The sequence below is a fragment of the Aythya fuligula genome, chromosome 5 (genome assembly GCF_009819795.1).
Source record: "Aythya fuligula isolate bAytFul2 chromosome 5, bAytFul2.pri, whole genome shotgun sequence".
Taxonomy (NCBI): domain Eukaryota; kingdom Metazoa; phylum Chordata; class Aves; order Anseriformes; family Anatidae; genus Aythya; species Aythya fuligula.
Genome location: NC_045563.1, coordinates 1,939,836 through 1,967,338, shown reverse-complemented (window position 1 = coordinate 1,967,338; position 27,503 = coordinate 1,939,836). Strand labels below are relative to the sequence as shown.

At 44.3% G+C, this 27,503-nt stretch overlaps 1 protein-coding gene across 1 annotated transcript in view; it reads left to right on the top strand.

The window, feature by feature from the left end:
* The window catches only part of MDGA2 (MAM domain containing glycosylphosphatidylinositol anchor 2), a 340,235-nt gene that overhangs the window by 121,436 nt on the left and 191,296 nt on the right, over positions 1-27,503 (top strand). Inside the window, exon 3 of the mRNA XM_032187749.1 lies at positions 8,134-8,308. Coding sequence (XP_032043640.1) covers positions 8,134-8,308 — 175 coding nt within the window. The remainder of the gene's footprint in view (positions 1-8,133; positions 8,309-27,503) is intronic.

The window sequence follows — 27,503 nt, the reverse complement described above, 5'->3', positions numbered from 1 at the left end:
ACGCTGATGGGCCTTGGGAAACTCCTGGGTAAGTTGGCTTTAGGTATAAAATAGGAAATATCTGTCTTGCAGAAATGCAGGAAGTTCAGAGGTGAAGGGGTAGTTAGTCTACATTTAGTTTTCTTACATAACCAGATTTCAGGGTGTCTTCAGTTATTCTTAACTCCTTGAGTGCTGTAGGCTAGCATTTTAACGTCAGAAGCAATCCTCAGTGCAGCCTCTACTCACGGCATTGCCATGCCTGCCATGTTTTGGACTAAAGTAAACTATGGAAAAAGCATGGAAATTCTTCTTGCAGGACCTGGTTGCTTATAATTTCATGGGTTTGGCACTTACATTCTCTGTAATTAACAACCTCAATTTTTCCTGTGTTAGAACTTACTAGGAACTTATTTTTCCTCGTGTTATAGCAATTGAGCTGGAAAATAATTTCTTCTGTGATCTCTGGCACTGAATCAGAACCGATGATGTGCTGCATGTTAACAGTTGTCATAGATGTTTTAAATGAGAAAATCGTGTTTCTTCATGTCAACCCAGTGAAGCGTTAGTGTGTGTGTAAATACGAGCACCCAGGCTCTCCCCTGGAAGTCACTGGTCACGTACCTGTTTCCTGTGGGCAGCACTCAGTTTTCTCTCTGGTGTTGCTGTGAAGTTTGAGCAGTCCTGGTGCTTGATTTCCCCAGGTGACTGCACCTCAGCTTCTGCAGATTTGAAGAAATACATCTGGAAATCAAAGGCTCTTCAGCCCTGTGTTTGGTTCCTCACAGCTTTCTGGCCCTGCCAAAGGCAGGGAGTTGTCATTTTTGACAGGAAGGATGTGTGCTTGGAATCGGCTGTTGTGCCACTCTCAATATGCCTCGTAAGAAGTTTTTAGACAATCAGCAGTGCTTTTACCTGAAGCCCTTTTCATGCCCACTATTTCAGACACTGCCATATGAAACAAAGAGAAGTTTTCATAGCACTGTAGCATACTCTTAGCCCATAGCGATGTCTATTCCAGTAAAGTCAGATGGTTTGTACCCTCTGTCTCACTGGGCATGGTGCATCATGCCGCCCCTGTTTTACTATGAATCAAAACTCAACGCCCCCCACCCGTGTTATTTATCCATATGTGTCGCTAATCCCGTAATTGAGGCATGCAGACGTGGTGAGGATGAGCTGGTGAATGCCTGGAAGATTTGGTGGAGTAAAAGTGGAGTCCTGCTGAGTGGTGGTGGGTTAGATCAGTGCTGTATCTCCCGCCTTGTGGGCCTGGTGCAGGGACAGCCGTGGTTTGCTTTAGGGGATTAGGGGCAAAACATAAGGGAGCCCTGGGAGGTACGGATGTGGTCTGACTGTCCCCATTAATTGTCCTTGCAGAAGTGTTTCCCTGGACACGAATGGGACAGCTCCCATCCAAACCAGGTGCTGTTGGAGCAGCCTGGTGATTGATGGCCGTCATTCCAAGGACTTTGAGCAGTTCTGAGCAGAAACCATGGAGCTGAACAAGTCAGAAGTAATCAAGCCTTTTGATGCCGAACACATTGCTCCTCCACTCTACGCTGGCATAAACGTATAAATGCATAAACTAGACTCGCCTGCACGCAACCACCAGTAATCAGTACAGCCAGCTATTTAAGGCACAGGGCAGAGGGGAGGGAAAAAAAACACTAAACTTTAAATGCTTCAAAAAACCTGTTTCTCATGATTATCAAGAATCCGACTCTCAGGAGTTAGAAGAAATATATTGGAAAGCAAAGACCCTCCAGTTCTGCATCTTGTTTCTCACTGATAACAGTTTTCTAGACCTGTCCAAGGTAATCCAAGTCTCAGGAGCCAGACTTGATGATCCTTGTGGGTCCTTTCCAAATCGGGGTAATCTGTGATTCTAAATCACTTTTGGCTGTAAAACCTGTGCTGTGTAAGCGTGGTGCAAACCCCATCCTTGCTGCTCCCACAGTGGTGGCTGACATCTGCCTCACAGTCATTTGGCTCTGCAATAGAAAGGAGGAGCTTGGGGGAAAAAAGGCAGTTTGGGGTTAAAGTATGTTCCATGTGCAGTGAGCTCATATCTCCACTGTATAGATTGAAGAAGATCAGGGAGTTTCATACACTGAAATCTGCTTCAGACAGTTTGTTTTAATTGAAGGTGAAGAAGTCACTTTCTCCTTCCCAGCCTAAAAAGAGCCATCACGTAACGTCCTCTCTGTTTATCACGAAGGTGTGTGCTTCTTGCTTTCAGTAGCTGGTGCCCCAACCATTGCTTCCCTAAGGACAAAATTAATCTAGTGGATAAACAAGCTGAGGGGATATTTTTTGTTCCTCTGGGGTTATTTTTAAGATAGCTTTTTCCAAAGGCTCAGATATCTTTGGGCATGAAGAAATGTTGCACACATCCCAGTGAAGTTGCGCAAAGAGCTCTCTTACAGCTGTTGGCATACAAAGGAGGACTTTAATCTCAGGCAGGGATTTGGGGATTTTAGCAGTGATCAGGAGATTCTCCTCATCCTTGTTTTCTCAGCGATGTCAGAGGGCAGTGACTTCAATCAATGGCAGCGGAGCGCAGTACGAGCCCCCAGCCCTGGCTCTAACTATATTTTAAGGCATGTATTTACTCACCCTATCTGTGTTAGACATCAGGGTTGCAATATACAAAAAAGACTGTTAAGACTTCATTTTCTGTCAGCTGTTTCCAAGGAAGAATGAAAAGATGCCTTGCTAAATGTATTGAAAATGTTGAATGGTGGCTTAAAAAGCAACCTCTGGTACTGCCAAAGCATCTCTGATTAAAACAGTGCTACCTTTGGGACAGGGCAGTGTTTGAGCAGGTGCCTGCTGTGTATCGTGGCCTGGAAATCTCTCTTCTTTTAGGATTACTTGTTGGAATATATGCGTGTATATATATATACACATATGTGTATATATGTAAAGGATATTTCCCTTGCACTTGGTTCTGCAGCAGCATTGGCTGCTCCTCCCTGTGTCTAGGTGATGAAGGCACTCAGTATATTCCAATCCAAACCCTAAAAAGACAGATTTTTTAGGAATTTGATGCTTGGCTGCCTTGATTTTATTGTTAATTTTCTTTCTTTCTCCCTCTCTTTTTTAATTTTATTTTTTTAACCAAGAGAAATATTTTGTTCTGGAGTAAATAATTTTAAAGATATTTTATTGTTTATTAATTATTTCTTTATATTAATGTATATATACAATAATACATATAAATACTCTCTTGACAAAGACCATATTTAAAACATAAGTGTTTGATTTTTTTAATGTCAAATGTGTTTTTTATCTGCTGCTTTCTTTTGAGGCAGGAGTAGTTGGTGGAAGCTGAGAAAAGTCAAGCACAATATTACTGAAGTTTTTCAAATCTGCATTTTTAGTCAAAAAATGGGAAGTCTGTGATTCCTACTCAAGTTGCAGGAAGGTTCAATGAGAACATGGAAGCTGTAGGGTGAAATATGGCTGAGTGTCCCAGGGCATCTGCTTAAGCCAGTAAAATACTGTCAAAGCTAGTGATGGTTCAGAGAACTTATGGGCATGTACAAATCAGACAAGTACATGGGTCATGGTATGACTAGATGGGTCATAACTTTGTCAGTTTTTAAAGACTGAATAATTTTTAAATGAATTGCTCATAAATAGTCTTTGACTTACGCCTGTTTTACAAGAAAACGAAGCAAGGATTTGTTAACTAAAGACCCAGATCGTATGGCAGAGTAATGGCAGTGGATGGATTTCCAAATCTGCAATAGCAACAGTGAGAGTAACAGTGAGTGTCTGGGGAACCGTGTCCTCGGAAGCATGTGTTCAGAAGCATATCTGTGTGATGGATTAATGTGTATTAGTCATATTAGTTATTTGCTTATGCCATGGAGTGGTAGATGTAACTTTTCAATTAAAAGTTTGCATTATGAGTGGAAATGGCTTTGACTTCTTGGTGAAACAGCAGTTATTGCCTTCCCGCATTATTTGCACTGTGAGTAGGCACCCAGAGCATGCAGGGTTACTTCTGTGCTAGAAACTGGGGGCTTATGAATAGCAAACACTGATACAACGCACGTGGATGAGCAATTGTTTTGTGCTACCCTCTGTGAAAATATTGCACTATCTGAACTATGGAGACATTCACTTAATCTACTGCCTTTGAAAATATATTTTAAAATTATTATTTATTTTAAGATAATATAAAGTTGTCTTCAGAGCTCATGCAATAATTTACAACATGGTATTGATCAGCGTGTTTTCCTGTGTATGTTGTGTTAAAGCTAAGGTAAATAATGAACTGAGTGAAATCAGGCCAGTGACATTTCTGGGGAATATCTTTTAAGAGGAAATCGAGTCAATTATTCTTTTATTCTTCAGGCATCTCTACGTACACTGTAAAACTATTTACTTGGTTATAAGTGCTCTTCCTGCCACTGAAACATATGCATATTTGTATTTTTAAAGCTGAAAAGTCTACTTTTGTTTACAGCCAAACATGTTCCTGTTAAAATGCTTTCTAAAAAGGAGAAGATAACTACATCAATGTTAAAACTTGGGGGAGTTGGAAGGCTTTTGTATTTATAAAAAAGATGAAAGTGATAGTACCTAAATAAATGCTTCTATATATTTAATAAATTACATAATTTTATCAGTTACATAGATGCTGATAATACAACGCCTTACTTAGATTATATGGTCTATGACAGGACAAGCTGTATTCCATGTCTTGAAACATTTTGTGTGACAGGAACGGGAGGAAGAGAGAAATCTTGGCATTTTTTGACTTTTTTTTTCCAGCTAAGAATCAAACAGAGGTGTTTTTATAATTCCGATTACAAATGGGGAAATAGAGCATGCAAGAGATTCAGTGAGCATCTTAACACTGTTTTAAGATACTTAAGCATTTGAAAAATACATGATGAAATTGTATTCTGCAGCTCATGAAAACTGTTTGTTCCAAAATTATTCTGCAGCACATTTATTTGGATTATTTAAAAAGCCCAAGAGCCAAGAGTTTATAATAGAAGTACAGACAGATTGGGACTGGTAAATATAGCAGTGCTAATATCATCTCTCTTGCATGCAGGCTGAGCGTTGTAACGTGGAGTTGGGCATATTTGCTTTATCCCAGAGCAGCAAAACCATGTGAGAGTTATACAGGTCACCTGGCAAGAGGGCAAAGCCACTCAGGCTTATGAATTTAACAAGTCAGAAAGAGAAGAAAACATTTTGGAATTATTATTTTTTTAATTTCAGCCTCTGGAGCTCACACCTGCCTTCATTTCAAGGGGAGAAGAATTTACATAGGCTACAGCTGGTCATGATTTTTTTTAATTTTGATGCCTTTTGTAGAAGACCTCTCCTGTCCAGGAGAAGTTTCCGATGAGAGGAAGGCTGACCTCTTCCTCTTCATGCTCCTGTGCAGGTTACTGGGGTCCTGACACTGGCTATGATGCAACTTTAATGCCTGTGCCCCCTGAGGGAATGGCCTCCGTCCAGCCAAAGCAGCCCTGGCCAGTGTCCACCAAGATGGACCAGACACCTTGGGGCCACCTTGGCCTTCCACCATGGGCCACCCAACTTCTTGCACACTTGTGAGCTGGAGGCACAACATGCCCAGCTTCATACCAAGGCTGCAACGCCTTGTACAGACTGGGCCAGTGTCAGCTCCAGGTGGCTTGGTAGGCAGCCTGCCCAGCAGATCCCATCAGAGCAGCGTGTAAATGTTTCTTTTCTGATCATCTGATCACCTCTGGACCATCTTTGGAGACCACAGCTTGGGAACTAATAACCAAATATTTATCTTGTCTTGTGTCATTCTCATTTTTGTGAATGACTGTAGAAGATTTGGCCTTCATCCTGGAACAGAATTAGCGGATGGGGGTGAGAAGAGACAGCTCCAAGAAGCTTCAGATGAGACATTAATTCATATTTATGCAAATATCCCATTTGTGGCCTGGATATGCAGGAAAAAACTACTGCTTAAAGCATAGGTTCTGGTCTGGAATCAAATGTTGTCTGTCCTGGCCACCAAATCCGTGTGACCTGACAGAGCAGGAGGTACCTGGGGACTCTTTGGAGGTCTGGTGCACTGCACACAATAGCTGACGGCACCGAGTGCTACAGGCAGGGGCTCAGCTCACCTCGCCTGGGTGTTGGCAGTGTCCGTACCACTTTGCTGTCACCTCCCATCAGGTCAGTAAGCCTAACAAACGTAGCTGAAGGTGAGAATCGATTGACAAAATGTGGGTACTACAGCAGTGCAGAACCTAAATAGAGAGAGGTCTTTCAAACAAAGCCTTAAATTTGTTTCTGTGTATAAATGATCTGCCAGTGCTGATGGTTCCACACACTAATGTGGTTTGTCTGTAAGTTTATTTGCCATCTTCCTCTAATACAAATTATTATTTCTTTCTACTTCAGTTGCTTTTTCCTATGACTCCTGACCCAGGCTTTTGTTCTATTCTAATTCCTTTGAAAAGACTTCGTTCCACAGCAGCAGGGTGGTGGCGGTCTGAGCCTCAGAGGGAGCTGGAGGAGGAAGAATTCACTTTATTCCAGAGAGTTTCACCTGGGGCCTGTTTTCTGGTTAACATGACAAGTCACTGATGTCTAATTTTCGCAGCGGGTTTGCATTCCCACTGGACTTAAAATGCCAAAGGCTTTCAGTGACTGCAGGTCAGCCGACATCGCTGCTGGAAGTTGGGGGTGAGCAGGTTGGGTGGTGGCAGTGGGTATTATATTAGGCCCATTGCCTGGAGATTTCTTTACAGCCAAGTGTGGCCCTTGCAACTTTCTGAAGTGGTTGAATTTTGCTTGTTTGCTCAGGGGGCTGTGCAGCTTTTACTGAGTCAGTACCGGAGGGTCTCTGTGTTTTGCTGCAGGACATGAGCCTCCATGCATGGCTGTGTTCGGAAGGCAGCTGTGGTTGTAGCAGGCTGGTGTGGGCACTTTGATGGCTCTGACATTGAAAAGCTCTCTTTAAAAAGCCTTCACGTTACAAGTAATAATTGTCAGAGTAAAAGAATTTGTAATTGCTGCAAAAGATGTTAAAGAAAACTCAAAGAAATGGGTGTTCATCATTTGTGGTTTCAAGCGAGTGCTTCAGGTTGGATTTTATTCGTCCCCCTGTACTCAGCTCTGGTGAGGCCGCACCTCGAGTACTGTGTTCAGTTTTGGGCCCCTCGCTACAAGAAGGACATGGAGGTGCTTGAGCGGGTGCAGAGAAGGGCGACGAAGCTGGTGAGGGGCCTGGAGAACAAGTCCTACGAGGAGCGGCTGAGGGAGCTGGGCTTGTTCAGCCTGGAGAAGAGGAGGCTCGGGGGCGACCTTATCGTTCTTTATAGGTACCTCAAGGGAGGCTGTAGCGAGGTGGGGGTTGGTCTGTTCTCCCACGTGTCTGGTGACAGGACGAGGGGGAATGGGCTTAAGTTGAGCCAGGGGAGTTTTAGGTTAGATGTTAGGAAGAACTTCTTCACTGAAAGGGTTGGGAGGCATTGGAACAGGCTGCCCAGGGAAGTGGTGGAGTCACCATCCCTAGAAGTCTTCAAAAGACATTTAGATGTAGAGCTTAGGGATATGGTTTAGTGGGGACTGTTAGCGTTAGGTCAGAGGTTGGACTCGATGATCTTGAGGTCTCTTCCAACCTAGAAATTCTGTGATTCTGTGATTTATGGTTGCCAAGATAACCCATCAGCTGTTTTGAAGGTGCTTTCCAGTGTGCCCTCATCTTTCATGAATATGATTTCAGAAAAAAAAAAATATTTGTGTTCAGTGCAAGAGTACAGCAGGCTCTTCTGGTGAGCTCTGTTTGTTAACGGGGAATTTTTTCTGCAGCTTGTTTCAGCTGTGTCACTGAGGGTGGCTTGAGTTGTTCTCCACATCTCTGCTAGTGGCATTTACTTTGCGTGGTGTTTCCATCAAAAGTAATCAACTATTTCTAAGACAGGGTGATAAAGACAAGATTACAGTCTCAGGGCTCTTGGATGAAGTGTTAGATTGTAAGTGTGAGCTGCTCAGTTTTCCAGAGAGGTTCCCCAGGACCTCCAATGTGAAGCCCTGGCTGCCGTGCGCACGGTTCCCAGGTCAGTGATGAGATCTAGACTCTGCTCTTTTTTCCAAACTGCAGGCTTCAAGTAACAATCTTTTTTGGTGCTTGCTCAGATCAGGTGGACCAAAACAGCAGGAAGTGCCTCTGACAGATTTCAAGACTCGAGTGTCTTCAATGAAACCCTGAGGATAGCCAACATCCAGCGACACCAAGGAGGCCGCTACTACTGCAAGGCCGAGAACGGCTTGGGCTCGCCGGCCATAAAGTCCATACGGGTGGACGTGTACTGTAAGTAAACCTCTTGGGAACTTCTTACCATGCTCTCTTAGAAAGAAGTGACTAGTTTTTCTGAAGTCTGGTCTAGAAACCAGAGCACTTCAGGGCAGATTCTGCAGCTTTTATGGTCAGAAGTCTTGTGGCTGCTCCCACTGAAGTCAGATGGGGCTGCTCTTGTATATCTTAACAATAAGTAAATAAATAAATTACAATACTATGGCAAGAAAGAGGAAACTCAGGTCTAACTCAGTCTGCCTCTATATCAGAGGAAGATTTGTCAGCAGCATGCATGGGGTGAAGATCTAGCACATAGCGCAGCCCTTAATCTCATGCATGTTGGATGCCCTTGCTGTCAAAACTGGTAAGCGCAAACACAGATGCTATTTTGCTTTGCTTTAATTGGTCACTAGGGCTGATAGAAAAAGAGGAAACAAATGAAAAGTTCATACTGCAGTGAATGTATCCCATGTGCTTGCACAAAAGAAAATAAAACTGAAAAAAATGCCTGTCTGACCTGAACAAACTCCAGGGTCAGATGAGGCACAGCTCCAGTTCATAGTCAGACAGTTTTTCACTGTGGGTTTAATGGTAAACTTTGTGTTTAACTCTAATTATGTGATTGGATTCAGCTGTGTGAAAGTGAAAAGATCTGAAAGCCCTCATGCAGCTGTGGTTTTGTTCACACTTCAAATTAAGAAAAACGGTTAAAATTCTGCTTGAAACACTTCAAGGTGGAAAATCTTTGCAAAATATGTTTGAAGAGTCTCATATAAAGAAACATATTCACATGCATGTACGTATTTAAACTGATTCTTTCAAAAAGAAGGTTGTCTTCTGACTAGATAAGCATTGGGCTTTTGTTTTCCCAAAAATACCCTCTCTCTGTTGGATGAACTTCAAGATGTTTGCTACTTCAGAGACCCATGTGGTGGTGATTTCAGTGGTTCAGTTTTGGGATTGTGGAGAAAGGCAATTGGGGGATTTTCTTGCCTTGCAGAAATTGTCAGGATGCTCCCTTCGCCTCATGATTTGCTTAACTAGCTATAACTCATACCAGTGCCAAATTTCTACATCTTTTATAAACAATAACCAAATTAGTAATTGCTCGTTAGCTTGTTGAAGTCCAATAAATACACAGACAGACCTTGCTGACTGCATGCAAGCACAGCAGGCAGAGCAGGTACAGCACTTGGTACTGGTAACGGGGCTGGCCTGGGGCTTGCAGTGTGGATGAGGAGGGGTTCAGGGCCTGTTGGGGTGCTTCGTGGTCCCACCGCTCCTGCTGACCCCATCTTCAGGCTGCCTGGTGAGCCGCCACCTCCTGCAGGCACACAGGGCTGCTAAAAGTGTTCTGTAGGTCAGCCACATGTATCTGTTTGATTAAAATCCACAAGAACAAGAAATTAAGTCTCTTCTGGATGGCATTTAAGCACCTCTCTCATGTTCCAGTGCCCGTATGTTAGATTTTCCTTCATCCTTAATTTTAGGCGTGGCTGTGGCAAGAAGCGAGGTCTGGAGGCTGGGGTGCTGTGTGATCTGAACACGAAGGGTTTAGAAAGGTTGTTTGGAAACCCTTTTTTTTCTAGACTTAGATTGAGACTTCCTTCTGGTAGGCATCTTTTTCCTCCCATTGTGTGTTGTTTAGCTATTAATCTGTGTTCTTGGATCTGCTGTCTGGGATTTATGATGTTTTTGTTGTTTTGTTTTGTTTTGAACATCATATGCTGCTTCTTAATGCACCTCAAATACAGATGTATTTCTGGAACATAACAGGCTTCAGGTTCCAGCTGTGATTAAATCCTAGGTGATTTCCCATCATATGCAGGCTGCTATTTCACCGGGTATTGTCATCTGTTAATGGTCAGATATTTGTAGGCAGGCATCGCTGGTGCAGTACGCTCAGGGTACCGGTGTAGATTGGATCTAGCTGTGAAGAAGATAGGAGAGAAAACCCCGTACACCACAGAAGTCAGGCAAGTTAAAGCTCATAAGAAATCCAAGCATTGGAAACTGAAATTTCCAAATAGTTTAGAATAATCTTGCTTTATCAGTGGATATTTTGTTTTGATTTTCTATTCATTTAAATACCTGCAGGAGGGAGCCGAGGGGCCGGAGCCCTGGCACAGGCTGCCTGGAGGGGCTGGGGGCTCCTCGGGGACATCTCCAGCAGCCTCCTGGCCGTGGGGCTGGGCACCCTGCTGGGGGGTGCTGGGGCTGGGGGGCACAGGGGCACCCAGAGGTGCTCCAGCCCCAGCTGTGTGCTAATTGTGCAATGCTCTGTAGACCATATGCTGTGTCAGGGGCTCTTAGGTTCTGTTGGGTGTGGGTGCGTTTTCTTGAATAATTGCTGATGAGAAGCTTTGCTTAGAGACCCCCAGATGAACCAGAAAGGTCCAGAGTACTCAGCCATTGTTCTATATCAACATGTCTTTTATTTTGGTGTTAATGAATGTTTAGCAGGATTATGTAGAGAAAGGCAATTTTCTTTGTGGATTTAGGTAACTTTCAAAAACAGAACTTTAAAACAAGGCTATACTCACTTTTTGAACACAAAACTTTATCAATGGAGAAAGAAATAAATGCTTTTAATTTTGTGATAAAATCACAAAATCTCTTTAAGAAAAAAAAAAGTTTATTTTTTAAAAAATATATGGATGAAAAATCACCATAAAGAGAGAAAAACATATTGTAGTTGTATTCTATACTAGTTTTGGATCCAAGAGCACTTTTGAGCTAATTTAAGTCTTCAGCCTCTAATTTAGGATTTGAAAAGGCACTATATTTGTATAGCTTGGAAATGAATTGTGGAAAAAAAATCCACAAAAAAGTCTTTGCCTCCTCATTCATCTCCAGTACTGGTACGCTGGCTGGATGGCAAATTGTAATATCCACACTGGGTTGGAAAATATCATTCTCCAGTAATTTCCTGGGTTTCATTTTCCCATTAGCTCTGGCATTCATCAACACTGGTAACCCTGCTTGCTGCTGCTGCAATGATTTGTTGTACAGATAGAAATGGTGGCGGAGCCTGGCCTTGGTCAGTGTGAGGGGAGAGGGGAAGATTGCTTTAGTTTTATGGACTTCTTGCGGTCTTAAAAATACTTTTAGGTTTGTTTTTACAGGAAGGCTCCAGCAGAAGTCTGCCAGATGCTTTGCACAGATCTGCAAGTGTCGGGTGGCGGTGTGTTTTGGGTCTTGCCCATGATGTGCCTGGGAACTGCAAGAGGGAACCACGTCCTGTGAAAACCTCTGTTTCTTTCTCTGCCCTGGTGCTTGTTTCTATTTGGGACCATCCACAAATAGTGGTTACCAGGTCTCTGCTCACACACTGCACAGCAGGACCCAGAAGGGGAGGTTCATTTGGTGTTTGGAAGTAAATAATTTGTCTTCATAGCTGTATCTTATTCCTTAATCTCTGAAAGTACAGTAGAGGCATAAAGGCTACTTGGTATTATTTTGGGGGGTCCCATAATTCTGATTTACAGTTTTCTAAAAACTACCTAGCTATGACTTTGAATTATATGCTGCTTGAGGGCATTTCTTTTATTGCTGCTAGGCATTAAAAAACAAGAAACAACCCCCCCGACATCTGATAACTACATTCATGGGTAAGGATCAGAGGTAAGAAGTTAAACTAAACACGTGCAGTCACTCTGAACATAGCTGGGGGTGTAATTCCTTTGCTGGACTGAAGGGAAAACAACTGCTTGGTGAAGAATGAGTAGTTTACGTTGTTTACAGCCAAGCAGGTAATTGTGGGCTGGTTTTACTTGGTTCTCATCAGACATGCCTGCTAGATTGCTATATCTCAGAGAGATCAAGGAATGCCCTACAGAGGCACCGTTCCCATCATGGTGCATTCAGTCATGACACCACTCCTAGTGATGTACCAAGGAAAGGGAGGAATTGTCTTGGCACTGCTGCAGGTGAAGGTGCTGACACTGTGCCTACTGCATTTAAAGCTACCAAGGGTAATGCTAAACAAGGCTGTGATCTCTTCTGTTCATTTAATGTACACAGATCTAAGTCAAACCTTCAAAACATGGCAGTCCTGTTTGGTCTGCTGTCAAAGTATTTCGATGTTTCAAAGTGGAAGGAAAATAACGATGAATGCGTGTTGCCAAAGTTCTCATCTCATCTGCTGCTCTTGGAAACAGAGGAGCCCCTGCCTGTTCCTGGGCAAGCACCGAGCTTCCTTTGAACACTTTCCAACTCCTCATCAACTTGGTTTTCTTTGCTAGTTTCTTCTAGAAAGATCTCCTTTCTGCTTTCTAGGCGGGGTTGGACTGGTAAATAGAAGAGTAACAGTCTCTTTCTTAGAAGACAACTTTCTATCCTTACTTTATCTATCGAAGAAAAGAACATTTTGCTCTTCTGGCTTTGGCTGAAGATCTCTTTTATTGCTTCAGGTTGAGATAAAGGCACCTGCTCACCTCTGCAGTATGTTCTCAGGAGGAAGGTTTCCATTCCTGCTTAGCCACCAGGAGAAGAAACTGCCGCAGACATCCAAGCTGCATTCATCCTAGGCTTGAACTCTTTTTCTTCTTCTTTTTCTGGAAGTATCCCTTTAAAGTGCATCTTATCTTTCCCCTTTGAAGAAAAAGCTTTTGTACTTGACTCCTAGGAACATTTTTGCTTGAGTTTTGGAGGACACTTTCCCCTTTTATAAGGAAGGAAGCTTACTGTATAAATTAAGTCTTTTGATTTAAAGAAGCAGAGCACTATCAAGGCTTTTATGCTTGTTCCTGAAGGACAATTCACCAGATTTTTAACAAAAAAAAAGTGTACTAATTGTTTCATTGAAAATGTTTTTTTGTTTTTTGTTTTTTTTTTTTTTTTGTTTTGTTTTGTTTTGTTTTGTTTTGTTTTTTTAACCCTCTTACTTCACGGATCCTTGTTGGACACAAGGCCAGGCTGCACAACTTGAGTAAAAGAAATTGAAGAGAATTTTAATTTATGTTAAAAGTTTTCTGAAATGAATTTGGAAGTCAGGAGGAAGAATGTGTATCAAACAGATTTAGTGCACAGATATGGTGAGATTTTATTGTGCAGTATATGAGAGAGATACACTGCCAGGAAAGATTGCTTGTTGAGGGAGATCTGCAGTTCCAGGATCAAGAGGTTGATCTGGGGCTTTAGCAGGAACAACCCTTACTTTTGTTCACAGATCCACTTAAATCTGTGTTGCAGCTCTGTTTCCAGGACCCATCCCTTTACACCAGCTGAGTTAAATACGTGTTGGTGTGCGTGTAAACTCTCACTGTGCTTAATGCATGGGGAGGTCGTAGGTATCTTGGGTCTCTGCTTACCATCTGCGAGGTTTCCCCAGCTGTTTCACTTCCCAGTTCAAATCTCGCATTCCAGTTTTTTATGGTTTGCTGATGTGGCTTCTGCTTCTCAGACAGTTCTCAGGGTGTGTGGCCGCAGCAGTTGCTTTTGCTGCCCATCATCTCCATTGCTCCAAGGAAGTTTTTATTGTAGACAGGTTCAGCATCTGTCCTAGGCTACCCGTGAACATCATCAGACAGCCTCAAGACTTGCTAGCAAGGCCTGGGGGTGCTCAGCATTATCTCCTAAGCTTATGATGGCAGCAAGGAAAAGATCAAAGCAAGATCGAGCTTTGGACTCAACACCAGGCCCAGTCTTCATGCCCTTATATTGATAGGGATCATCTTTGTCTGAAGAGCACTGCTTTCAGAGGTGCGTTTCCTTGCACCAGTGCTTGTCTGAGCCCAGAGGTTTTGTCCAACGCAGCTCCTGTGGCTGCAGCCATCCCCCAGGGGTTTTGCTGCAGCCCCGCAGTTGGGGTGGTACCTTGGGGGCTGCAGGGCTGACTGAGACATGTTCACTGCTGACAGATTATTTTAGCAGACAGGGAGCATCACAGCTTCCCTGGCTTGGGATGACACAAAATTCTGCTGATAATGTGTGTTAAATGACACAAATATCAAACTGCTGATCTCCAGCATTGGAGTGTCCCCGAGCAGTGTGTGCCACCACGGGGCTGCATGAGAAGTGTTATCCAGAGGGAGCACGGGGCTCTGATTCAGAGCTCATGGACCTGGTTTCCCTTCCCAGCCTGGAAGGAGGTATTTCAGGGAAACGCTGAGCTCTGTTAGGGGGATTCAGTTACATCTCTCTGTCTCTGGCATTAACGTTAATGGCAGTCATATTGCTCGGCCCCACACGCAGCAGTCCAGGTTCACCCCTAATTTCCTGCCCACGGCACAAATCTTGTTGTTAGCATGGAGAATCCAATTTGATGTCAATAATTATTTCACTCCTAACAATTTCTTTGCTGGGCCACTGCAGAAGTACTCTGCATCGTGCCCTGGCAGGTCACTACCACAGCATTTGGATGTGCCTGATGGAAAGCCTTAGCTTTGCTTTATTTCTTCCTTAATGGCATAGAGACACACGCAGCCAGGATGATATGCTTAGTTATGTAGAGCAAAACAGTCCAATTTATTCTGGTAAGGTCGTCTGCAGTGCTGTAGGAGTCAGAGGGGCAGGTGTGATGAAGGTAACCGAGGTGAGGGAGGTTACGAGAAGCTAATGAAGACGCAGGGCTGGGAACGGGGAAGGGACTTAACCGAAACTGCCAGCTGCTCCTCACACCGCCCCTTGTGCTCCGTCCTTCTCAGCCTTCCCTGTTCACCACGGTCCTAGGAAGCCAGAGAAACCGGATTTAAATTTGGTGAGACGAGGAGGAGGCGATGCTTTCTGCTGGAGTGCTATTTTTGTTCTGGATCAGATAATGATGTACCCTTGTTGAATTACAAGGAGGCTGCCCTTTGATTCCCTCTTGCTACAGTGCTAGTACGTGGCCAAGTCCAGTCAGCACCAGGAAGGAGAGAAAGCGGGGAAACTTACATAGAAAAATATCTAGAAGTGAGCTCTTTTATAGGGATTCTACTGAAGCAATTCCTGCATCACTTCACAGGGGGAATTTGCACCAAAACCTGTTGTATGCATGCAGTGTCATTGGTGGTAAAAGAGAGTGTTGAAGGTGGTGCTTTCTGGTGAGCCTTACAGTATGCCTTTAGATAATTGCCGTGTTTGTCTTTCGGCATCCCATGCCTTCCAGTTTCCATTGTATGAGAGTGCTAAAGAAATTGCTTTCAAAACCTGAGGCACTCCACTTTCTCCATCCTAAATAACCCCCGGATTGTAAGATATAGGCACTGGCAGCATCCTGTTCTTAGATCTGCATGTGGTTGTTGCTGCTAGGATCCCTTTTAATGTGCAGAAATGTGCTTTTAATGTGCAGAAAACTCACGTAGGGAGAAGAGACCATGCTTCCAGTAAAACACTAATACATACATTGCTGTAAAACAATCATAGGCACAGCTTTCCAAGACTTTGCAGAAAATCTGCAGTTGCCTGGGCTGTTTAGGGGGCTTTCAAACGTGGTCTCCTGCACCTGCTCAGGGTTCCCTGTTGCTGCCCAGCACACGGCCGGCTCCCGACGGGCTCTGCAGTGGGGATGCTGCCCCCGAAGCTTGGCTGGCACCTTCAGCCCACGCGTTTGTGGAGCATCTCGTCTGCATTTCCCTCTGCAGATGTTTATATCAGTCTCCTGGTCACAGCAATTAAGATAAAATTTGGGGAATGAAAATATAATTCGGCTGCTTCATTAGTTTCTTTGCTGCCTCTCTGACTTGTGTTTGCCTTGTTCTGGCTGCAATGAATCATGTGTTCGTATTGCAGTGACATTTTTAATTTCCATCTCTGGTATCTGGCGATATTCACTGATATGTTATTTGATCTTCCTTTCTGTCCTTTCATTTATTAGAAGCCCAGTGACATGCTTAAATCCTCATACACATGGTTGGAGGAGAGATCAGAAATAATGAATGCATTTTTTTTTTTTAAAGAGGAAAATTAATATAAGGCAATAACATCGGCATTGTCATATAAGGAAAGCAAATATATTCATATTTCATCACCTTTTTTTGTACGATAAAATAAAAGAAGACACTTGGAAATGAGATATCATACAAATGGAAAGCATTTAAAAGCTTTCCGATATTGATAATTGTAATCTTTCAACATGACAGAAATATAAATGTAATCTGGGGGGTTTTGCTTATGCCTGGTCCGAGGTCAGATTTGCTGCTGTGATGCTGGGGGCTCTGGGAGGGCGGTGGGGGCAGTGGGAGAGGGGCAGCATGTGGATTTTGGAGCTGTGGACATGTTTGGAAAGTGAGAGCAACTTCGCTGTGGAGCAAGGCAAGGAGTTTTGAAACACTCGTGCTCTAACAGACAAAAAGGCGTCGTGCATGGTGCTTGGGCTCCCTGAACCTGCTGCAGTGGATGCTCACCAACACCACAGGTACCTGTGCGAGCTGACCCACACACAGCTGTAATGGGAGCACAGTGAGAGAGTGGTGGAGGAGGAAATCACAGACACACAGTGCTGTTGAAGGATTTTATACATATACAAAAATTTATTTGGTTAATCATCCCCTTGGTTCAGAGTCCCTGCTGCAGTGCCAGGGGGTGGCTGAGGACTCAAGCCCCTTTCTGAGGACTTCTGCGGTGGCTGTAGCAGCAGAGCGGTGCCAGCAGTCTTTGAGCACAAACCCCAGGGCAGACCAAAGCGCAGCAGCACGGAGAGATTTGTCAGCTCGCCAGGACTGTGGCTAACATCACGTAAGAGCTCAGCACTTCCCAGTTTAACTGGTGAGTAGTTAATTCATTTGGTACAGCCGCATCAACTGCCGACAGGAAGATGGTGAGCTGAGGAGTCTCGTGTGGCTGTGCCATTTGTGTCCTCGTGCATGGGACTCAAAGTGGTGCCAACCTATTATTGCCACCAGCCCATGGATCTCCTCGCCACCACCTCTCCCAGTGCTGCTGTCTGGTGGTCCATGCTGGACGTTGGCATCTCAGGGAAATCATGGCTTTCCCTAAACCAAATTTGAACTGGGGAAGATTTCTTCTCGCTGTCGTTACTTTGGCCATTGCTTGTGCCTGCGTCTTCCACTCCCCTGGGAGAATCTGCCTGTCCCTCTCGATCTTGCTCATGAATCCTTGCTGGACGGTTGGATACAGAGGAGAGCTGCCTAATTATCGCCTGAGGAGGTACAAGATTGCAGTGGAGGATGCATCTGGGAGGCTGAAGGGCAGATGATGATATCTCACAAATAGATCAGAGGCTGCTTAGCGGTACTTGCCTGAAATTAGTTTCCTGCTATGTGTGTGCACATTATCCATGAGGGTAAGGAAAAGCACCCAGGCAAGGGTGGGAGTGTTGCAGAATTTCAGTGAGAAATGAAAAATCCGTGAGCTACCCTTTATTATCCAAAAAGCAGTTTGCCTGAGGCGTACAAGCAGAAATGCCTTTTGTAAAGATTTGTCTTCTTCGTTTTTTTTTTTTTTTTTTTTTTTTTTACTTTCAATGGCCATGTAGACTTTAAGAAGTTTTCTGTAACTTTTTATTCTTTTTTTTTTTTATTTATTTTATTTATTTTTTCAAAAAGAACATGCCTGAAGATTGTACTTTTCATTGCACAGGACCTGGTTCATTCTGCTTTCTGTATAGCTGTCACCCGTGCGGGTATAGAGGTTTCTGCTTCCCCTGGCAGGCAATATGTTGTGTTCTCCAGTAATATGCTGTTGCTTGTTTCAATTGAGGTCTCGCTCCCTGGCGTGGGAGAGCAGGCTGGGCTCCCTGCTGCTGGGTTCGGCTCTTGTGGAGTCGTTGTGAAACACGATCTGGAATATATTTACACAGGAGCCAGGAGAGCTGACCCAAAGCGGACTGCCGCTGGGGTCTCAGAGGCCATCCCTGGTGGTGGCAGCTCAGATTGCTTGAGGTGCTGCTGGTAGAAATCTCATCTGAACCTTTCCTGCTCAGCCTAGCAGTGGAAGGTGTTTTCCTGATGGATACAAGAGGTAAGAAGCTGACAGTAAGCTTTTTTAGGAAGGCTGAGCAAAGCACAGCGTTGTGTCCGTGGACGTTATTGACTGTAGTGGGCTACGGCGGCAGCAAGGAAAAGTAAGGAAGGACGTAGCTGTGTATTGTGGAACAAGGGAGGCAGCTGTGCCATAAAATATTAATGCAAATGTGGAGCACTTACAGTAATTTCAATACCTTTTTACACCCCCAGCAGTCACACTATTCAGACTGAATTAAATAGCTTTGCAGTGACTGTTAAATGTTATCAGCTCCTTACTGGCTTGTGTGCGTTTTTATTTTCTACTATGAAAATCTTTGTACAAGCAAAAGAAAAAAAGAAAAAAGCAAGCCTGATGTTGTTCGTGCTGATGAAAGGTTGTATTTAGTGCTTGTAAAATGCCAACAAAATACTTGCATGTTCAGAATTGAGCCAGAATGATAAAATGCTTTGCGTGCTTCATGCACTGCAAAATTCCTGGTTTGTGGCACACTTCTGATCAAACCCTTTATGGTATTTTTTTTTTTTTTTAATATACATAATTGTGTACATCTAATTTTTTCAGCTGTATGAAAACCCCTGCTTTGCCCAGCCATGCAGTTTAACCTCTTGTTGCTCCTTTCATGCTTTGCCAGGCTCTGCACAATGTCCTGTTGCAACTCACTGCTCATAACAAACAGTTCTGGCTTTAAAACTTGGTGGGAACCTGAAGGGCCAGGAAACAGCCCCAAGGCACAGCCTGAAAGCTGGCTGCTGCCCCAGGCACTGTGTCCCTTTGGGGTGTGTTTGAGCAGAGTCCCAGATAGAAAAGGAGGGAGATGTTTTGCCCCACGTGGTTCCATTCTCCTTCTCCGAGTTCGTGCTCATTTTTCTAAAAGCGTTTCACTTCAGGGTGCTTGACAGAAAGTTGTTCCAAGTGTGCTAAGACCACGTTATTCAGAATGAGGGCAGCATTTAGATGGGTTTCTTTGTCCATTTCTGTAATGCAAATTGTGTACATATCTTCTGTTCCGTGTTTGAAACGGGCAACCTAAAACGCAGCCCCCAACTGAGGTAGCTGGATATGGAGATTCCCCATCGGGTGCTAATATGGGAGCTGCCTGGATGCTCCTGAGTGCTGGATCTTACTGTGAACACGTAATGCTGGCCCAGGGAGATGGCACAGCAGGGTTGTATGTGTGTGGTTCTCACTGCCCTGTCCAGCCATTTCGGATCTCGTTGAGGCTGGAGGCCTGTGTCTGTGTGCTGCTGTGCAGGGAACACAGGGCTGGTTAGTAGGGATGGAGGGAAAATGGTTCTGGAGGGGAGGAGCCTCCCCAGAATTTCTGAGATGGGAAAGCAGAGGAGTACTATAGCCCAAGAACAAAGGTGGTGCAATCCCTGTAACACCCCGGGTCTGTGTGTGTGATTTTCTGGACTTTTCCAGGAAGGCTCAATTTGCAGGAGTGCCCTGGAGCCGCGCAGAGGAGCAGAGCAGTGGGATTTGGCTGACAAGCCAGGCTCCAGGAAGGAAAGAAGAGGGAAGCAGCGGAGAGAAGCATTTCAGCAGGCTCTTGGAGTGCAGCCTCATTATTTCCTTTCATTGGCACAGCGAGCTGTGTTTTGGTGCTAATTGCAGCCCCATCAGCTGAGAAGACCACCGCGAGGCTTCAAGGTCCCGCTCCACCTGCCATGCCTGGCAGCTCTGCTCATGGTCACCTTTTAGAGGCCAGGGGCTGGGCTTCGTCACAGCCCAATTTCCCGCTTCTCTTGTTTAAAAATCATTTAAAATGCAGCTGCTATTTTAAGCCTTGGCAGCCTGCTGATGGCCTGATCTGAAATGATGTTGGTTTGCCTAATAGCTTGGGATTTTTATGCAGTAGGTGTTGGGACTGCAGTGTCCCTAATAGCATATTTTAGAGTTCTGATGGATTTTTAAATAGCTTTCCAGCATTAAGGCAGGCTTTCCTGTAATCTGCATTTTCCAGTAAAATAGGAGCCTGGTTACCTACTGATCTGTAGTTTTCAGGATATCTATTCATGCCCCTTCTTTCTCACTCTACGCTATTTTTTGCCTTCATTAGTCCATCAGGCTGCACTGCAGCCTGCACTGACGGAGACCCATGTCAAAGTAAGCTTTGTTTAGAAAAAAAAAATCTTTACTTAACCCTCTCTTTGAAATAAGGGAGAGTAAGGCCAGAGAGCACCTATGGGTAAGCAAATGTCCCCAGGTATTAAGTGCTTTGTGTCTTGCTCACAGGATTTGGGGGGATGCTCTTTTTCCCCAGATCATTTCCAGTTCAGGCACACAAGTGTCAAGTAGGCCACCAGGGCACAATGTATAGGAAATTCTATTACATGCAGGTTTCCAGAACAAAATCCATTGCTGTTCACATTTCCTTTCCTTTCGTAGAAATATTCACAGTGCCTGTGTTTACTGGAAATTGGAACGTGTGCTCCTTGATGCCCTAGTACTGTGAGCTGGGCAGAGGAACCACCCAGAACTTCTTCCTAATGGGAAGTAAGAGCATGTGTAGTGAGTGTCCACATCTAATCTGTTCTGTTTTATCTTGCTCCAGTGTGCTGGAGGCACTTCTCATAAATTAAACTGATGGTGATTAGGGAAAAACTGTAACTCTGCGTAACCAAAATGTGAACTGCTGATCTCAGATGGCTTCTCACTGCCTCTTGTGGTGGCCTGAATACTGCTTCCCACCCCTGAGTGCTGCCTTTCAGTGCGTTTCCGTACTGTAAGGCCTTCTTTGACCATTTGTTTTTTGCAAGTCTGTAGGTGCATGTATGGTTTGGTTTGTAAAACACAAAAGTCCTGTATTGCTTCTGTGCTGGTGGGGCTCTGGGAGGCGTGCGGGAGTCTCAGCTACAGGGCAGCTGGAAAAGCTATCTGAAACCAGAGCCAGAGCAGCCCAGGATTACCCGGCAGGATTCTGACACAGTGACCCACGATGACAATATCATCAATTAAAAGCAGGTATGACCCCTTATATGAGCTCTGGAGAGAAGTCTCCAGCAAACGGGGGTAGGAGGAGCTGGTTCCTATGGCCCCCTTCCCCTCCTGCTCAGCCTTGGCACTGCTGCACTCCCTCCTGACGTGTTGGGCACTCGCTGCCAGAGGCTGGTTGCCAAAATGGAACAAAAACACCAGGCAGCTTTTCGTGGTAGTGCCTGCTGGGTTCTTTATACGTGGTCTCCAGTCCTTCTGGAGGCTGGAGTTCCTCTGGAGACTGGTGTCCGTGCACGTCGAGTGGCACCAGGTGACACCAGACTGAGAAGGACCACGGCCCTGGGAGGCAGCAGCTTTGCACTCAGAATTGGCCTGGACAAGTTTGAAGAGATCCAAAACATACAGGCCACAAATGGGTAAGAAGGCAGCTGGATCTCCGTCCTTAGCTTTCACAGAGGAAAATAGGCAGCAGTGGACTGGTGGGTCTGGTGGGCCAGGAAGGTTTCTGGTGCAGGAGTGAAATAATTTATGAGGATCAGTCTGGGTGAAGAAGAGAAGCACAAGGAGGGGCAGGCAGTGTGGTTAGTAGGAGCCTTTGGATGGGCAAAAGAGAAGAGGAACATTTTTTCCAAAAGATCCCCAGAGGATAAGACAGGCAGATTGGCTTAAGCTGCAGTGAGAGATCTGGGTTAGACAGCAAGAAGAAAGCTGTTTGATATCAGAGATGGACAGATAGAGGGCCTGCAGGGGACACGGAGGGCCCTGGGCAGAGTGCAGGAGCAGGCAGTGCGGGCAGTGCCCAGCCTCCTCTGGACACGGGCAGGGGGACCGGGCTGTGATGTGGTTTCCCCATGAGACCTGCAGTCCGAGGTGGCTTCTCTGCGAGTAGGAGAGTGCAGGAAGTCCACTGGAACACACAGAGATGCATTAAGTAACCAAACTGGGAAAAAAATACATCCATCATAAAAAAATGTATCTCAGAAGAGTTGCAGATAGACTGCTGGTGTTAGTATTTTTTTTTTTCATTTCATTTCTTTTTTTTTTTTTCTTTTTTTTTTTTTTTTCAGTGAAACAGCTGCTTTTTAAAGCAGAAAAATTCGAACCAACTCAGAGGCCAGTTACTTACTTTATTTTTGCATACATTTGTCAATACTGAGAAGAATTTGAGTGTGTTATTTAAGCTTGGACTTGAATCCCTATGTAGTTACAGTGCTGATTGTGTTCGTGCTGGATCTGGGAGATCTACCGAAATAAATTACCACGGAGTTGGGCCCACTGTGTTTATGAAACTGCACAGCCCAACACCAGTGCAGTCTGCAAGGCTGAATGGCACAGGCTGATTTTAAATTAAACTGATGAAGATGAAATGTGTTAAAATATCCCAACAGAGGGCTTATTTGCCAGCTGTTTGATTGTTTTCCTCTGGCATTATCTGTGAAGCAATTACACATGAATAAAAACTTCTTGAGATGCTTTCAAGGAAATATTGACCACTAACATTTTAATTAAGGCACATTGAAGCTGAAACATTTGAATCAACAATAAGGACAATAGCAAAGCAGGTTGGGTTTCAAAAAAGGAGGCTTGTTTACCACCCTCCTAATAACACATCCAGTCTGTACCCTTGACTGAAGTGTCACTATAAGCTAGCTACATACATCCATTTTCCCTTCTTTGTCTTAAAAATAATCATAAAAATTTGAAGGAGGGTCAATTTTCGCTGCCATCGCCTTGCTGTGCAGCTTTTCTCTGGCACTGCTGCTGAAGTGAGTGAAGTGAGGAGAGGTAAACTTGTTCTGTGTTCTGCTGGAGGGGGAAGGATGGACACAACAGGATGGACACAAAAGGATGGTCTTGGGCGCATGTCTGAGGTGCTGCTTCAGGCAGGTCTGTGCCCTTGCTTCAGTTTAGCCACAGCCCTGTAAACCTGAAGCAGCGGTCCTGGGCCTGGTGACTGTACTGAAGGGTTCAGCAGGAAAATCAGTCCTTTCCTGTGCAAGAAGGAGGATGGTTTTACTGCTCAGGAGTCATCCTGTATCCACCTGTATTCCTCCTGAAAGCTGCACATGGCAGGGCCACGGGGCTTGGCTTGGGGAAGTTCATTGCCACTACATTTTACACTGACGTAGTTTGCTCCTCAAAAAGAAATACGTCATTTTCAGGAAGCCCTCAGGAAATTTTCTACCCAAATGTTTTTTCTAAGGTATATGTGTGATGATGGGGAAGGTAAATAGCCCTCCTGCCTTCAGTCCTCTGTTGGAGTGCCGCTGAGCCTCGTACCTGGTGCTGACAGTCCAGCCTGGCTGGCTGCATTCCCCTGGCTCTGGGTGACCCCATTTTGGTGAGGTGCTGCCCTCCCCTCCTGCAGCACCTCCAAGTTGGACTCCACAAGCCAAGGAGGCTGAAAGTGAAGCAAGTCTTGGATCAAGTGCTTAGGCCTTCTCAATTAAATGGAGCAAGATGCTCTTCTAAGGTATGGTAGCATTTAGCTTCTCGTGTCACAGAAGAACTTTTGGAATTTACCCATGGTAAACGTGGATATTTATAAAAGAAATCTTGAAGAGAATTTGGGACCTGCTGCTCACATGGGATGTTTCTCTGTCATCAACAGGATCATGATGGTAAAGTTTTCTCGGGAGTGCTACAACCCCTGATCATTTGTGTATGGTGGAATGTGCGCCCAGGTACAAATGGCCTTGCCTGAGCCCGTGGTCCAAACTTCTCCTCCCAGCAGCAGTGGGAAGGATCAGGCTCTTCAAGAATGCAAGGAATTCATCCTCCTGCAGGCAGGGAACACGGTTAGGTGGGTTGCACTCACCTGCCTTTCCCTGCTGTTGCGGCCCCAGCCTGGGTTAACCTGCGTGTGGTGCCAGCGCAGCCTGGAAAAGCCTCGGTGCGACAGCCTGTTAGTGTAAACGGCAGCTCAGTGTGTCGTGGATGGCATTTCCCGGCTTTTTTAATAACTCTACAGTAACTCTTATACTTAACAATTAGACACCTGGGTCTAAGAAGAGGAGTAATTTATGGTGCTTATACTTTTATGGAGTATTTAGAAGCAAAACAGCTGTTTATAGGCAATCTGCACAACCGCTGCTACTTGGCATGGCTCACACCCTCCAGTGGGTTCAGCGAAGCAAGCATCACTGCAGCTTAACTCTGTGGTGGAGAGATGGCAGCGTGCAAATGCAGGGTTTGTTGTAGGGAACTTAGGGGCGTTAAGGAAAGAAGCAGTTTATGAGCAGCACACGGAGATCACCCTCCTGCTGGATGATTTATTCTGTAGCAGGAGCTCAGTCGGGTGGACGAGCCCCAAGGAGGCATGCTTTACTGAAGGGTTCATTTCCTAATTCTGGGAATTTGGGGTTGGCTTTTTAGTAAGCAGCTCTCCAAAAAAGACAAGACTTAAACCAAACCCAGAGAGTCTTACAGCACTGGTGCCTTATTGAAATTTTTGCTGAAAACGGGCTCTGGGAGACATTGAGTAGAAGTGTGGAGTTAACAGCGCTGGCATGTAAACATCTCAAGGTAATCACGTCATAAAAGAGAGGCGGGGTATTTTTGTTCCTTTTTTGAAAGAAAGGACAGCTCTGGGCATGTGACAACACTGCCCCTTTAAACAAGAATTACAAACTGCATCCTAAAGCTTCTTCAATGGGTGCCATTTGGAATTCAGCCTACGTTCCCCTGTGCCTCTCCTTCAGTGCGTGCTGTTATCCACACTATCTTCTTCCTTACTTGAGGAAATACTCCAGGGTGTCAATCATTTGGGGATGGCAAACGTTGAGCTTTAATAACCTACTTGAGGCTGTCCTCGGCGTGGAGATCAGCAAGGGGCTTGGAGTCCAATCAAAAGCATTCAACCACACCTGATTCTCATCTGCTTGTGATACGGGTGATTTGGTGATGACCTGATTTTTACAAGTATAGTCATTATTTTCTGGGCTAGACCATCATTGAATTTAGCTTTTTAAATGAGCCATTATGCATTAGGTATGGGCAGCACAGATAATAAAAAGCAGCTGAAAGTGATGATGTGTTTAGGGTTAATCAGTTAACTGGGATCTTCTGGAACCAAGCAGTGACCTTCCTTATTGCTTTTTTATGGGCTTTGTGGATAGGGAACACAGGCAAAATGCATGAGCCATCCTAAAATAACTTATTTGGAAGACTGGTGTAGAATATTAAGGATGTTAGACTATGGGTATTTTCAGGAAACATTAGCTTTGTTTGCATGACCACTTGATCTCTTACTTTGGTTAAAAAAAAAAAAAAAAAAAGGAACACTGTTATCAACATTTCTAATTTTGTTAAGTAACATATATGAAAAATACTAGCCACATGCTTGGGCTATGATTCTATTTATTTCTATAACTTAATTAGGGAGGAACTCAGCACAAGCTGTCACCTTGAGGAAAGTCAATGCTAGTCAAAAACACTTTTTTCGTAGGGTTGCATTTTTAAATCCCTATAACTCAGTGAAATCAGTATCCTGAAACTAAATTTTGAAATAATTCAACTGGCTGTGTATGTGAATTAACCCTTTATTAAAATGGATCCAGTGATACCTCTAAGTTCTGCTGCTTCAGACTATAAAGAATAAATCTAAAATACTTGCTTGGTTAATTCTGTGATTAACTGACTCAAAAGTATATCCAGGTTTGTATTTCTTTATTTTCAAGGATCTCTTGCAGATGGTCCCATAGAAAACCTCTGACATGGTGCTGAGCAGCTTACTTGTAGATGATCAGCTTTGGGCATAGGGCTTGGATAGGATGATCACCAGAGATGCCTTCCAGCCTCACCTATTGTTTCTGACGTAATGCAGAGTATATATTGCACTTTGTAATCTATTATAAACTAGATTGAGCAGCAGATTGAGAAAAATGTGAGCTATCTTTGGAGATTTAAAATGATGCCACATGAAGCAAAGACCTTGTTGCTGTTTTTATACTGGATCAAAAGCTTTCCTGTGTCTTTTTCTTCACTGATTACTCTGATCTCTCCAATTTCCTTGAATGGGAGGAAAATGAAAGGGCTGAGATACAGGGCAGAGCAGAATAATGAAATCCAAACTCAGGTCACTTTTGTGAGTTACCCAAAGAATGTTATTCACAATAGATCAAAGGGATTATAGATAGCTTCCTATCTAACACGTCTTGCATGTAGTAACATCAGCGGATCACACCTTAAGCAGCTGATGGACCAGATCCCCTGATTTTTGCACAGTATCAGAGAATCAGTCCTGTGACCTGGGGGGCTGGTGGGAGCAGGACGTACGCTGTTCAGAGAGAGACAGACCACCTCTCAATTTCAGCCACGGAAATAAGAGGAATTGACATCACAGCTTTCCATCTTTCCAGACTTGTAATCACACAGTGCATCCATTGTCCATGGAAGTGGAATGGGTGAAAGAAATAACTTTGAAGTGCCTGCGTCCTTCCTGTCCTGAGCATTGGGCATTCTAATGAAAATTTTCATTAACTTTGATTCAGGAGTAAGTGAATGGCAGTTGATAAGTTCTGACTGTAAACCTGTTCCATGTACTGTACTTCCCTGTCAGGCACCTTTGCAAACCTTCACTTGCTCCATCCTGGCCTGCACCCTGCTTAGGGTTTATGTAAGCCTGGCCAAAGTCACATGCAAAAAGCCCTAATAAAGATGCAATTTGCTGTCTTCTTACCCAAGGGAGGCAGGGCAGAGCAGGAGTTGCTGCAGTTCCTGTTGTTGTCACTGTACCCTTACTGGGGTGGTGGCACAGAGGAAGGCAAATTAGGGCAGCCCATGTTTTTCAAGGTAAGCAGGCTAATTCTGCTGATCTCACCATTTAAAGGAGCTCATGGCACCTGGAAATTGTTGTCTTGTGTGCTCAGGTGCAGGAGTCACATTCTGTTCATTTTGCTCATCAATGTGACCCTTTGGTTGTGTTAATTTGCCTGTTTCTGGCCCAGCCTGGCTCTGTGGGGTCAGCTCCTGGCCTGGTGTTTTGGTTCTGTGTGTACACACCGATACCAACTGGTGGTGGCAGGGGGAACAACTGTAAGGAGCGTGAATACACATCTTTTTTCTCCGGCTTCACCGGAGTCATTTGTCAACCACAAGGTCATTCCCTTTGTTTTCAAAACTCTTGCAAGGAAAAACTCAATTTCATTTTCTGAATGATCTTTGGCTAATTAGTATTGATTGAGTAGCTACATGTTAACAGACCAGCATAGCTGGAGCTGCTAATGTCTGAGCTTGGACTTGTCCCTCTTTTTTTTTTCTTTTTTTTTTTTTTTTTTTCATCTCTTTGGGCTACAAATGCACTTTGAAAGGATTATCAATCTTGGGAAGCTGTTTAGTAAATACTGTAAGCTGTTACAAACTG